We start from the raw sequence: 14,904 nt of genomic DNA on the forward strand, positions 1-14,904 counted from the left end.
GCTGTTTTGGGGTCTGGAGGTGAGTATTTGTTGGGTGAACCTAGCAAGCTTCGTCTCCCAAATATTTGCAAGGTTGGCAGAATGTTTTCATTGGGACCAAACACATCCCAGTTGGAACTGTTATTTATATATTTTGTGGTCTCTTTAGACCCCAGAGTTTGATAAGCGGAGGCCTGGAGGAAGTGAGCAAATAAAACAGACAGGATTACCCACCACCCATGGGTTCCACCATGTGCATCCTTGTCCTCTTTGGACCTCCTGAATGATGTCAGGGTTCAACGGTCATGAGGTCACAATGATGTAATGACACACACATAAGCGGCATAATGCCAGTGTGACCCACAGGACCACTAAGGCCCAATCACAAGCCTCAGCGGTCCCAGAAGCACACTGGAGCACAGAAGGGTGAGCAAGACTGAAGAGATCAAAAGTATAATAGTAGTTTGTGGATGACGACTGCCAAAAATTTTATGTTCAGCTGGATTGGAAATTTTTGGAAAATTTGTATGTGCCACAATGACACATTATACTGTATGTAGGTCCTATGCGTGACTACTATGTAGAGGAGCCACTATAGGACCTACATGTGACCCTTGCTTTAAAGTGTATCTTCTGTTCCAAAAATCATCATCATAGATAAAGATCTAAATAATAACTTTCTGGCTGTGAGAGTCTCTAGTGGAATACCAGGAGTAACAGCATATGTCTTTATATTGAGTTCAAGGCAAAACAGTATGCATATGGTGGCAAAATGTCTTCACTTAGCTCTAAGACTAGACTGGGCACTTTAAGTCGTGTGCCAGGAAAACAGAGTATTAGTATAACTTATAAAGATATATGAAAAAATTAATCTGCACAATTTTGGACCCATTAGATAAAAACAAAATGGTTACCGAAGGTAGATGTTTACATTTAAAGGGATTCTACTAGAGATGAGCGAACAGTGTTCTATCGAACACATGTTCGATCGGATATCAGGGTGTTCGCCATGTTCGAATCGAATCGAACACCACGTGGTAAAGTGCGCCAAAATTCGATTCCCCTCCCACCTTCCCTGGCGCCTTTTTTGCACCAATAACAGCGCAGGGGAGGTGGGACAGGAACTACGACACTGGGGGCATTGAAAAAAATTGGAAAAAGTCATTGGCTGCCGAAATCAGGTGACCTCCATTTTAGACGAATAGTGGATTTCAAATCCGGGTCATATGAGAATGTGAACTTTGTGACTATGAGACAGGGATAGCTGTACAGGCAGGGATAGCTAGGGATAACCTTTATTTAGGGGGGAATGTTATTAAAAATAACTTTTTGGGGCTCTATCGGGTGTGTAATTGTGATTTTTGTGAGATAAACTTTTTCCCATAGGGATGCATTGGCCAGCGCTGATTGGCCGAATTCCGTACTCTGGCCAATCAGTGCTGGCCAATGCATTCTATTAGCTTGATGAAGCAGAGTGTGCACAAGGGTTCAAGCGCACCCTCGGCTCTGATGTAGCAGAGCCGAGGCTGCACAAGGGTTCAAGCGCACCCTCGGCTCTGATGTAGGAGAGCCGAGGGTGCACTTGAACCCTTGTGCACCCTCAGCTCTGCTACATCAGAGCCGAGGGTGCGCTTGAACCCTTGTGCACACTCTGCTTCATCAAGCTAATAGAATGCATTGGCCAGCGCTGATTGGCCAATGTATTCTATTAGCCTGATGAAGTAGAGCTGAATGTGTGTGCTAAGCACACACATTCAGCTCTACTTCATCGGGCTAATAGAATGCATTGGCCAGCGCTGATTGGCCAGAGTACGGAACTCGACCAATCAGCGCTGGCTCTGCTGGAGGAGGCGGAGTCTAAGATCGCTCCACACCAGTCTCCATTCAGGTCCGACCTTAGACTCCGCCTCCTCCGGCAGAGCCAGCGCTGATTGGCCGAAGGCTGGCCAATGCATTCCTATGCGAATGCAGAGACTTAGCAGTGCTGAGTCAGTTTTGCTCAACTACACATCTGATGCACACTCGGCACTGCTACATCAGATGTAGCAATCTGATGTAGCAGAGCCGAGGGTGCACTAGAACCCCTGTGCAAACTCAGTTCACGCTAATAGAATGCATTGGCCAGCGCTGATTGGCCAATGCATTCTATTAGCCCGATGAAGTAGAGCTGAATGTGTGTGCTAAGCACACACATTCAGCACTGCTTCATCACGCCAATACAATGCATTAGCCAGTGCTGATTGGCCAGAGTACGGAATTCGGCCAATCAGCGCTGGCTCTGCTGGAGGAGGCGGAGTCTAAGGTCGGACCTGAATGGAGACTGGTGTGGAGCGATCTTAGACTCCGCCTCCTCCAGCAGAGCCAGCGCTGATTGGTCGAGTTCCGTACTCTGGCCAATCAGCGCTGGCCAATGCATTCTATTAGCCCGATGAAGTAGAGCTGAATGTGTGTGCTTAGCACACACATTCAGCTCTACTTCATCGGGCTAATAGAATACATTGGCCAATCAGCGCTGGCCAATGCATTCTATTAGCTTGATGAAGCAGAGTGTGCACAAGGGTTCAAGCGCACCCTCGGCTCTGATGTAGCAGAGCTGAGGGTGCACAAGGGTTCAAGTGCACCCTCGGCTCTCCTACATCAGAGCCGAGGGTGCGCTTGAACCCTTGTGCAGCCTCGGCTCTGCTACATCAGAGCCGAGGGTGCGCTTGAACCCTTGTGCACACTCTGCTTCATCAAGCTAATAGAATGCATTGGCCAGCACTGATTGGCCAGAGTACGGAATTCGGCCAATCAGCGCTGGCCAATGCATTCTATTAGCCCGATGAAGTAGAGCTGAATGTGTGTGCTAAGCACACACATTCAGCACTGCTTCATCACGCCAATACAATGCATTAGCCAGTGCTGATTGGCCAGAGTACGGAATTCGGCCAATCAGCGCTGGCTCTGCTGGAGGAGGCGGAGTCTAAGATCGCTCCACACCAGTCTCCATTCAGGTCCGACCTTAGACTCCGCCTCCTCCAGCAGAGCCAGCGCTGATTGGCCGAATTCCGTACTCTGGCCAATCAGCACTGGCTAATGCATTGTATTGGCTTGATGAAGCAGTGCTGAATGTGTGTGCTTAGCACACACATTCAGCTCTACTTCATCGGGCTAATAGAATGCATTGGCCAGCGCTGATTGGCCGAATTCCGTACTCTGGCCAATCAGCACTGGCTAATGCATTGTATTGGCTTGATGAAGCAGTGCTGAATGTGTGTGCTTAGCACACACATTCAGCTCTACTTCATCGGGCTAATAGAATGCATTGGCCAATCAGCGCTGGCCAATGCATTCTATTAGCGTGAACTGAGTTTGCACAGGGGTTCTAGTGCACCCTCGGCTCTGCTACATCAGATTGCTACATCTGATGTAGCAGTGCCGAGTGTGCATCAGATGTGTAGTTGAGCAAAACTGACTCAGCACTGCTAAGTCTGCATTCGCATAGGAATGCATTGGCCAGCCTTCGGCCAATCAGCGCTGGCTCTGCCGGAGGAGGCGGAGTCTAAGGTCGGACCTGAATGGAGACTGGTGTGGAGCGATCTTAGACTCCGCCTCCTCCAGCAGAGCCAGCGCTGATTGGTCGAGTTCCGTACTCTGGCCAATCAGCACTGGCCAATGCATTTCTATGGGGAAAAGTTAGCTTGCGAAAATCGCAAACTGACAGGGATTTCCATGAAATAAAGTGACTTTTATGCCCCCAGACATGCTTCCCCTGCTATCCCAGTGTCATTCCAGGGTGTTGGTATCATTTCCTGGGGTGTCATAGTGGACTTGGTGACCCTCCAGACACGAATTTGGGTTTCCCCCTTAACGAGTTTATGTTCCCCATAGACTATAATGGGGTTCGAAACCCATTCGAACACTCGAACAGTGAGCGGCTGTTCGAATCGAATTTCGAACCTCGAACATTTTAGTGTTCGCTCATCTCTAGATTCTACCATTAAAACCTTTTTTTGTGGATAAGACATCGGAATAGCCTTTAGAAAGGAAATTCGTCTCTTACCTTTAGACGTGGTCTCCACTGCGCTGTTTCTTAGAAATACTGTTTTTTACCGGTATGCAAATGAGTTCTCTGGCAGCGATGGGGGCGTCCCCACCGCTGCCAGAGAAGTGTCCCCAAGCGCCGCCTCCTTCTTCGCCCGTAGCGTCATCTTCAATGTCTTCTTCCGGCGTAGGCTCATAACTTCTAGGCCTCAGGCCTTGGGCAGAGCAGACGGCACAGGCGCACAGGTCACGGGAAAATGGCTGCTTGCACAGTATCGTTAGTGGCCATTTCCCTGTGCGCAGTCTGCTCTGCTCTGCTAAAAGTTACGAGCCTGTGCCGGAAGAAGACATTGAATATGAAGCGGTGGACGAAGAAGGAGGCGGCGCTAGAGACACTTCTCTGGCAGCGGTGGGGACGGCCCCATTGCTTTTTGAGCACTGAGGCCCGCCCCCATTGCTGCGAGAGAACTCATTTGCATACCAGTGAAAACCGGTATTTCTAAGGAACGGCGCAGCGAAGACCACATCTAAAGGTAAGAGACGAATAGCCTTTCTAAAGGCTATTCCAATGTATTATCCACAAAAAAAAAATAAAAGGTTTTAATGGTAGAATCCCTTTAAGTTTTGTACATTGTTGCCCATCCATTAGCTAAGCGTACCTGAAATAAAACACCAGAGTGGATTCAGTGATGTCTAGTTAATCCTTTATTACTAAGACATCTGTGTGGAGTTACCTGCATGTACGACTTTTTTCAGTCAATGGACATCCGATACACCTTATTGTAGTCAGTGTGGTCCTTCAGACTCCATATGTGTGCGTTGCTGTAATAGTCTGTCTTTCCGTTGTTCTAGTCCTCCGACGGACCATAACAATGGACAGCACAGCACTAGTGAGAACCTAGTGTAAAGTCCATGCAGTGGTTATCTTGTTTGGTACAAGTGCACTGGGGTACGACATGTCCTGTACTGCTCATTACTTGTGCCCAGGATTGACTGTATCTTTGGACATCGGGTGACACGTTAATTTCTTGGTATATTTGTGTCCTGTCCCGAACCTTGAAGAAGCATCTGTTCTCTGCATATAAAGTTCCTGACTGTTTGGTTATTATGTGTAAGGGCTTGCTTTACCTGTATTACTTATTTACTTACTTATCTTCATTTTTTCTCATTTTCACGTGAGATTTTGTGATTTTAGACCCAATTACTATTCTTATTCTAAAGTTATAAATTACACCTTACAATGGTCTTCCCGAAACAATTTCATATGGTAACTTGAGGGTCCACTGTATATACAGTATGTTACAGCTGTAATATCCTCACCTAATATAAAGTGGAGCAGTCACTAATATTTACTCCTATTCCAGTCACATGGCCAGGACACCACTTATCTTATCTCGTCTAGATCTGGATATTCACTATTAGATTAAAAGGTTCCTCCCATATAATTAAAAAAAAAATGCAAAAATATTAATCCACTGCTCAAAGCACCTCGGTCAGATTGTGGTATTATTGTGAATGACTGACGTTAATACAGAGTTACCCATAGAGTTCTAGATTAATATTTTTAGAAATATTTTTGCACAACGGTTCTAAAATCTGACAATTATCTAGATCTATACTTTACTATTCACTGGCACTAGTGCATGCGCCATCCACAACTCTATGCTATGTAGTTTTATGTGAAAAATTTGCATAAACATGATATAAAAATTACATTACATGGCGTATACTTACAGACACGAGAACAATTCTGTGCACATTTGCATATGGCTTATATAAATTGATCAAGGATCTGAACAGAACTCTATGTACAGTATATTACACAATAGAAGTACAAGTACAAACACTTATAAGGACACAGCTTGTCTATAGTATCAATCCATCTAGTATCAATCCGTCTAGTATCAATCCGTCTAGTATCAATCCGTCTAGTATCAATCAATCTAGTATCAATCCATCTAGTATCAATCCATCTAGTATCAATCCATCTATTATCAATCCATCTATTATCAATCCGTCTAGTATCAATTGCAACATGTGGAATATTCTTCATGTATATAAAAATGGCTGCAGATATGCAAACACATCATTGCGGTATGTATCAACTCATAATATAGAAAACGTAAACAGATCAGGCGCATGGACATGTCTTCATATCAAACAGCGAGAAAGATATCGTGGAACGCTTTATATACATGTCACATATGCCGCCGATTCCAGAACAAATGTAAGATGTGAAACAACATATATGGTCTACCAGTGAGCAAAATAAAAATAAAAAAAATTCCATCTTAATAGTTATAGTAAATGTAACACAGAACCGACGCTGAGCTATTCTCTGCGCATCTGAAAACTCTTAGTACGAGCATGTACTCTGCATTCATATCAGTAAATGTAACTTGTTATAAGACACAGCAGATGCCAGCAATACACTTTAGTAACAAAGGCTCCGAGGGCTGCACTTATCAAAGAGCAAACTATTAAGGAACCCTGGGAGACCCCCTCCGTGTCACCCTCTCATAGGATCAAGTTTTCACGCAGATAAAAAAAACGCCAACCTTTTCCCTTTATCGCAACGTAAAACTTTATCTCGCCGTCAAACCCCTCGATTAACCCTTCAAATTCCCATACACCGCATTCACAGCTCTCAAAAAAACAAACATTACACAACAACCAAAAAAGGCTACAACAACTGGCAACAACAAACGCCTCCGAAGTAAAAGCGACTTACCGAAATATAGGCTTTTGAAGATGCTTTCTCTTGATTGTAATGGCGTCACCCATTTAAATCAGAGGGAACGTACGATATTGTTATCCAGAGAATATAAAAGTCGAGACGGAAAGTCCGGCGAAAAAAAAAAATATATAAGAATTTGTCCTCCAGCTATTGAGCTCCGCACGCTTCAAAAAGTAGCTTGTGTTTTCTGAGTTTTCTCTCTTTAACTGCTGTGCAAAAACAATCCATTGAGGCCACAACAGTGTGCACACAGCTCAAGAGAGCGACGCGGACTAAAGCACATGTTTAAAGTTGACTGAGAAAGGAGAAGGGCCACAGTCACAGACTACTCAAGTCTGCAAGGAAAAGTGAAACTCAGCCAAGAGCATTGCAAGCCTAAGAAAAAAAAAAGTGCTCAGCAAGTTCTCATACTGCAGCTATGAGAATAAGTGCTGCTCATATCCGTCATAGCTCCTGAAACATATGGGCAATCCACAGCGTCTTAGCCACTGCTGGAAGACAAACTTATTTTTCTTCAGAATAAAAGTTTTGGGGCCGTCCTTTAGTTTTCCATGTAAACGTCCGCAGAAAGTTTGCTCAGTTATAAGAACTGTACACAAATTAATGAAGACGGATAGATGCAGTCTGCGAGGCTGGCCGCCTTTCAAGAGATTATAATTACTTTACAATCTGGCTTTTATTCACTCCTGGATGATGTTGAAATATAACAACATACAAATTAAAGGGTTATTCTGTGTGACGGCAATTTTTTTACTGCCTCGTAGAGAATTTCTGGATATTTATATAACCCGTCGTTGCGATGTTATATACTGGTATATACTGGTAATAGGAGTGTCTGTGAAACAGAAAATAATTGGTGTAAGGGCTCGTTCACATCTGCGCCCGGTCTCCGTTCTGCAGGTTTCCGTTTCTTGCACAAAACAGAGGCAGGAGACGGAAACCTGCCGGCATCTTTCATTTGAATGGGCTTGAAGGATGTCCGGCCGTGAGCGGCGGTGAGCGTTTTATGATCTCCGCCGCGAAACCAGTTTTTTTAAATCGGACACAGAGTCGGACATGCTGTACTCTGTGTCCAATTTAAAAACGGAATAAAATGCTCACCGCCGGACCCACTCTGACAGCTTTCTGTCTTCTGCACGCAGAAGACAGAAAGCTGAGCGCGGAGACCCGAACGCTAGTGTGAACCTATCGTAACCTACTTTTTACTTCTTTTTTTTTTTCTTTTTTTTAATGTAGATTGTGAGCCCCACATGGAGCTCACAATGTACATTTTTTCCCTATCAGTATGTCTTTTTTGGAATACGGGCTGGAAATCCATGCAAACACGGGGAGAACATACAAACTCCTTGCAGATGGTTTTTTGCCCATGGCGGGATTTGAACACCAGGACTCCAGGGCTGCAAGGCTGCAGTGCTAACCACTGAGCCACCGTGTGGCCCCCTACTTTTTACTTTTATAACATATCAGGCTTTGTTCACATCTGCGTTGGTAATCCGTTCGGGGGAGTCCGCATGGAGACCCCTCCAAATGGAATACCGAAAGCATTGGCAAGTAGCGTGCAGTGAAAGAACACAGACCCCATAGACTATAATGGGGTCTGTGTGCTCTCCGGACGCTGCCTGCACGTATCATGCGGACAGGAAAGTACAGGGTTAGGCAGGGAAGTATGGATGATTTGATCGGGCGCCACGTAAGGTGGGAATAACCTTGGTGGATAAAAAGTGGGTGTATCTGCTCGTCAGCAGCCATTTCAGTAGGACGTGGTCAATAGAGCATCATGTGTTCGTGTAAACACCTTTATTGAAACGGGCCATTCTGTCATTCAAACACAGACGTTTCCGGAATCATTTCAACGTTGGCCGTCCTGGTCGTGTTTGACACGATAATGAAGTGGGTGAATCACTTTCAACCCAGAGACCCAGAACTGCACAAGGATGTGACCGAACGGTGCGGATCCCGTAAAGCATCAAAAGGGTGCATCATGCAGTTGAAGCCAGTCCATGACATTCGGCCGTAATCAATGTTTTAATTTCTTTTTTCTTTTGTTTTTCTTTGATTTATGTAATGGCAACATCCAAGCTACACATTGTAAAAATGAAATATGAGTTTCGTTGAAAAAATTAGTGTGTAACTGTTATTTCAAATCATCCATACCTCCCTGCCTAACCCTGTACTTTGTGATCTACTTTCATGTCCGCATGACTCGTGCGTAGATCTCGCGGAAAGCACACAGACCCCATTATAGTCTATAGGTCAGTGTGCTTTCACTGCACACTGTTTGCCAGTGCATTCAGTCGTCTGTTTGGGGGGCCCCCATGCGGACTTCCTGAAAGGATTACCAAATGCAGATGTGAACCAAGGGTCAGTCGCATTAAAAAAGGAAACCAAGTTAGGCCAGGGCCCCACGGGATGTAAACTTTACAGAAACGCCATGGGAAAAATCAAGGTATTTTACAATCAAGGCAATGTAGATGGAATCCTAGCGAACCCCATGTCCACTTTGTGCTAAAAACCACTGTGCGGAAACACAGCAATTTCCATAGCCGGCACAGTTTTGGAAATCGCAGCATGTCAATTATACCTACGAGCCGGCGGTTTCCCCATAGGTATAACTGTAACAGAAAGTCCACCGAGGAAACTTTCTATCTAAAGTACTGCGGGAAGAACTGTGATGTGTTGTTGCAGTGGTTTTTCCCACAGTGCTTTTTTGCTCTGGGATGATCTGTGGGCCCTTAGCCTTAGGTGGGGTTGTGGCAACCATTGTCAAGAATGAGGGACCCAAATCCGCTTTCTTGGCTGGAGAGCTGGATGACAAATACGCAGTTACCCCTATATCAGGTACTAGCCTATAGTTTTTCTCATGCTGCCATTTACAATTCTAATGCCAACGGATTGATTACAACTTAATGTTAATGTTGCAGAATCTGTTTTTGTAACTTTTAGGGATCCTTCACTTTTTATTCTGCTCCTTCCTCTTTAGATAAGTAAGAAGGGAAGTGGTCATGGCTGTTTGTGAGAAAATGTACATTAGATTTACCAAATGCATAAAAATGTTTTCAATTTCACTTGTATTGGGATAGCACAGAAAGTGGAGTTACATTTCGACAGAAATGTTAGACTTAAGCTGCATTCACACAACAGGGATTAATGAGCATAACATCCAGTTTTTTAATGAATGTAATATATTGTCAGTCAATGAGGGCAGTTCACATCAGCACCGGGTTTCCGTTCATGGAGTCCGCTTGGCGACCCCCTGAACAGAAACCTATATGTATTAAAAATCAGTTACTTAAGAAACCACATGGACCCCATATAATGAGATCCGTGTGATTTCCGCATGAAACATGCAGAGAGAAAAATGCTGCTTGCAGGACCATTCTCTCTGCATGTTTTGTGCAGAAACCATATGGACTTCATTATAGTCTACGGGGTCCATGTGGTTTCTTAGATAACCGTTTTTTAATGCGTATAGGTTTCCATTCAGGAGGGTCCCCAAGCGGACTCCACGAACGGAAACCCGATCGCTGATGTGAACAGGGCCTTAGTAATACAAATTATAGTAACCCAATATAACATACTGCCTAACATATTTATCATTGGGGATTGCAAACCTTGATCAGGAAAATTAATCACATTTTTTGCAATATTGGGTATATTTGATGATTGCCCAACCTATTACATCACTATAGAGACCTAAGCTTATGTCAGAAAGACACTCAAAATTGTCAAGAAAAAAAGGTTTTACTGTTCCTAAAATTCCATCTAAACAAAGGAAAATGAGCTCCTGATGTGAACAGTTGGTGAGATTTCATCCTTTTCTCAACGCCCACATGAACTACAGGAACCTATCTTTTTCCATTTTCGAAGAAAAGGCGTAGAATCACGTAATCTCAGCAATTTTCCAACAACAAGAGACACTCGTGTTCCTGAGAAGTGTTCTAATCATCTGAAGCTAGTAGCAACCATCCATGTTACCTGTAGATTAAGTTATCGGTATGATACCCTATCAGAAGTGAACTAAAAGGAGCACCAACACAGTGAACCTAAAGAGGCAAGGCACATACTAGTTTTTACCATTGAGGGCTGCTGGGAAATGTATGGTATCATTAGGGTTGAGCTGATCTTGAGATTTCAGGATCGATTTCCGATCATTTTCCAGTTGATCCCGATCGATTGCCGATCAGGATCTGATCTTTCCCAATCCTGATCGCTCAACCCTAGTCAATGCTTCTCTATGGGAAAAGTCACTTTTAGGATTGAGCCGATCTTCAGATTTCAAACTCTGATTTCCGATCATTTTCCAGCCGATCCCAATCACGATCGTGAAATTTTCTCAATCGCCAATCTTTTCCGATCCCGATCGCTCAACCCTAAGTATCATGTGATCTTTATTCTGTAAGGCTTCAACTGCAATATTGTAATAATTTATAACCTGCTGATTGGGATTTCTCATAGTTACTAATATTTTAGCTGGTAGAATCCGGGCATTTAAATGGGTTATGCCACGAGAATAGAATAGGGGTATTTGACCCCAATGCACATTCAGCCTGACCGCAACCAGGCTAATGGTAGGAGTGGCTGGTAATTGACCAGCATTGATTGTCCGAATGCCATACAGAGTACAGCATTCGGCCAATCAACGCTGGTTCTGCCAGAGGAGGCGGAGCCTAAGATCGATCCAGAGCAGTCTCCATTCTGGTCCGATCTTAGACCCTGCCTCCTCACAGATGAGCCTCCGGCAGAACCAGCGTTGATTGGCCAAATTCTGTACTCTGTATGGCATTTGGACAATCAATGCTGGTCAATGCTTTCCTATGGGAAAAAGTCAGCTCCCGCATATCGCAAGCTGACAGGGATCCCGACCAGATAGAGCTCCAAAGAGCTGGGTGAGTAACATTCCCACCTAAATAAAGGTAATCCTTAGCTAACCCTGCCTGTACATCTGTCCCTGTCTCACAGTTCACAGTCTCAAATTAACTGAATGTTAAATCCACCATTCGTATAATTTGGAGGTCATCTGATTTAGCCAGCCAATTACTTTTTCAGATTTTTTTTCGATGCCTCCTTTGTCGTAGTTCCTGTCCCATTTCCCCTGTGCAGTTATTGGTGTACAAAAAGCCCCAGGGAAGGTGGGAGGGGATACAAATTTTTAGTGCGTTTGCTTCGTGGTATTCGATTGGAATCAAATACCTCGAACGGCCTGATATTCGATCGAATATCTATTCGATCAAACAGTGTATGCTCATCTCTAATTATCACACTTCTCTCTCTTCACTGTTTTCATAGGTGTTACACATCACATACCGCTTATTACCTCTGTCTCTTGTGGTATTGTGTTTCTCCTGCTGGGCAGCATATTGTATAGTGAGTAACAGGACTACAGAGCTGACAGTACAGCTGGGTTGTGTGTTTTAAAGTCACTGCAAAGTGGATGGGATTCTGGTTAATCTAATCCTCACATTACAGAAACTTATCTGTAGCAGAGATGCTGCATTTTTATAAATCGCAGCATGTTTATATCTACGGAAACGCTGGCGGTTTCCGGTTTGGTGTAACTGAAGCAGAAAGTATGTAGATGAAAACAAAAAATGAAAAACACATAATACAGATATACTATGTATATACTGCATACAGTTTTGTTGACGTGTTGACACCTATTGACTGTATATAAGCACATTACATATTGATGTACAGTATGGCATGCTTATATTTCCAGGTATGGAGGGGTTATAATATCACAGTTGTCCACAGCTAAACCTTTATAATAGACGACACTATAAATGAGCTAAATGCTGTGGTTAGACTGTGCTCAACACAGAACTGGCATGAATTACTGTTTCTTTAACTGCAACTGCCTTAAATTAGAGTCTTTGACAAGAATCTCCCCATTTGGGATTTAGTTGTCAAAGTGCCAGTGTCCCAAAGCATAAAGTACATTTTTTCTTTAGTTTATGCCACTGGTTTATGCGTAAGCTCTGTCAATTCAGCTCTTTAATGTGATACAAAACAATTAGCTACAGACATTAACATGGAATGTACTTCGCAGATTCAGCTACAATCTTAGAAGAAGGAGTATAAGATCTTATTTAATAACGCTAACTAATCTGGTTACTTCTAAGTATGTCCTCTGGCTTCTTCACAGTGTCTCGTAAGCATACATTCATGTAGCGCATGAAACAATGGGGCAGATTTACTATTGTGGACCCAGAACGTGTTGCTCTGCCACTCTGCCACTCCTGTCTTTGAAACTAGTGGACTCCCTCAAGTACAGCGCTCTATAGATATTATATGGAGCAGCAGGTCACAAATTCAGCATTGGCTTCATTTACAGGAGTAGGGGTTCATGTGGTTCTCAGTAGTGGATCAGTGCTGAATAACTATATACATAATTGACAACAACAGCGCACTGTTGGATTTCCGTTATGATATGACATTATCGATATCTCTTCACTGTCAGAAGGGCGTTCCTGACAGTCTACCTAGGATGTGAGTAACGCCCCTCCTGACAGTACTATCCATAGCTCTGTACTGTCAGAGGGGTCGTTCCTTACAGCCCAGCCATGACGCTGAGCCGTGAAGAATGCCCCACAGTACAAGTCTATGGATGAGTACTGTCAGAAGGGGAGCTTTCCCCACAGATTAGCATCAAGGCTGGACGGTAAGGAACGCCCCCTCTGACAGTACAGAGCTAAGGACAGTATTGTCAGGAGGTGGCATTTCTCACAGCCCAGCTAGACTGTCAGGAACTCCCTTCGGACAGTGAAGAGATATCGGTAACGGCACCAATATCTTTCCCCGGGGCACATAACGGGAAAGCCAGCTTTCTAGCGGTATATAAAACCGCATGTGTCTGAGGACATGAAAAGTCTAGAGATGAGCGAGTACTGTTCGGATCAGCCGATCCAAACAGCACGCTCGCATAGAAATGAATGGACATAGCCGGCAGGCGGGGGGTTAAGCGGCCGGCCGCCGTCAAAGCGGAAGTACCAGGTGCATCCATTCATTTCTATGGAGCGTGCTGTTTGGATCGGCTGATCCGAACAGTACTCGCTCATCTCTAGAAAGGTCCTCTTTAATATGCAGCGTTTGTCCATTGTCATAAATTCCATGGAACAATCGAGGAAGCTGACAAATGTTATATCAGTGTCAGATGGAGCTTCAACATCCCAGAGTGAAAGATTCCATCCCACTGTCCTTACTCAATAATAGTAATAATATTTTTTAGCCTCTTATCAGCCATCTGTTGTACTTCAGGAACATGAAAGCAAACACTGCCTATATTAGATAGATAATCCCCAGGAAGATGTTGGAGACAGCTAATACAGGTTTCAGATTGGCTGGTTTCACCAATGCATGTTAACTCTAACAGGTTGTTAAATCAGAAGTTAACTTTAGTCTTTTTCTTAGCTTTAGAAGATGCGTGAGGACTAGTAGGTGACTGAGTACAAACTATACATACGTCAGGCACATGGTCATCAGGTAACAACTGCTGACATTCAACACAATTCCTATGTTTCTTCTTAGAGTTTATTTTTACCACTGGACATCTGCAACACATAGAAGTGTATAGACCAGGGAGACATAGTGCATCTCTTGTTTCCATAGTTTTGCGCATGCGCATTATGCGCTGAGGAACACTAAACCAGCGGACCTGAGCAGGAATGGCGTCTATAGCCACTATAGAATCACTTACAAGCATCATGCTAGACTTACAGACTCTTAATAATTGTAGCGCATGTAGATGTACCTGATCGCAGATCTATGCCAGCCAGGTACTGGTGTAGATTTGTGGTATAACTACGCTAGTTTTCTGGTGTAAGTAAGGCAAGGGCCACATGCAGCAGAAAAAAATGCAGTGTTTTACAGCCATAGCAAAGTGGATGGGGCTGTAGCAAATCCCATATGTAGTTTGCAGTAAAATACGCGCAGTGGAATCGGTGCGGATTTGGAAATTGCAGCATATCAAATATACCTACCATAGGTATAATTGAAGCAGAAAGTACGCCTGGAAACCTCTGCGAACTTTCTGTACAAAGTGCTGTAGGAAGAACCGCAATGTGTTTCCGCCGTATTTTTTCCTGTAGCGCTTTTTTGCTGCGGGCTGCTACATGGGGCTTTAGCTTTATAGTAAATCTGGAGATTCATGCCCAGACCTTTTCCATCCA

General features: G+C 44.0%; 1 protein-coding gene across 2 annotated transcripts in view; it reads right to left on the minus strand.

The window, feature by feature from the left end:
* Nucleotides 1-14,904, minus strand: part of PDE1A (phosphodiesterase 1A) — a 210,838-nt gene that overhangs the window by 123,998 nt on the left and 71,936 nt on the right. Inside the window, exon 1 of one of the 2 annotated variants that reach the window (XM_075283806.1) lies at nt 6,734-7,206. The exons of the other annotated variant lie outside the window; for it this stretch is intronic. Coding sequence (XP_075139907.1) covers nt 6,734-6,786 — 53 coding nt within the window. The 5' untranslated portion in view covers nt 6,787-7,206. Of the gene's footprint in view, nt 1-6,733; nt 7,207-14,904 lie in introns of those variants that run through there. 2 annotated transcript variants of the gene reach the window in all.

This window comes from Leptodactylus fuscus, chromosome 8 (genome assembly GCF_031893055.1).
Source record: "Leptodactylus fuscus isolate aLepFus1 chromosome 8, aLepFus1.hap2, whole genome shotgun sequence".
NCBI classification, from domain to species: Eukaryota; Metazoa; Chordata; class Amphibia; order Anura; family Leptodactylidae; genus Leptodactylus; species Leptodactylus fuscus.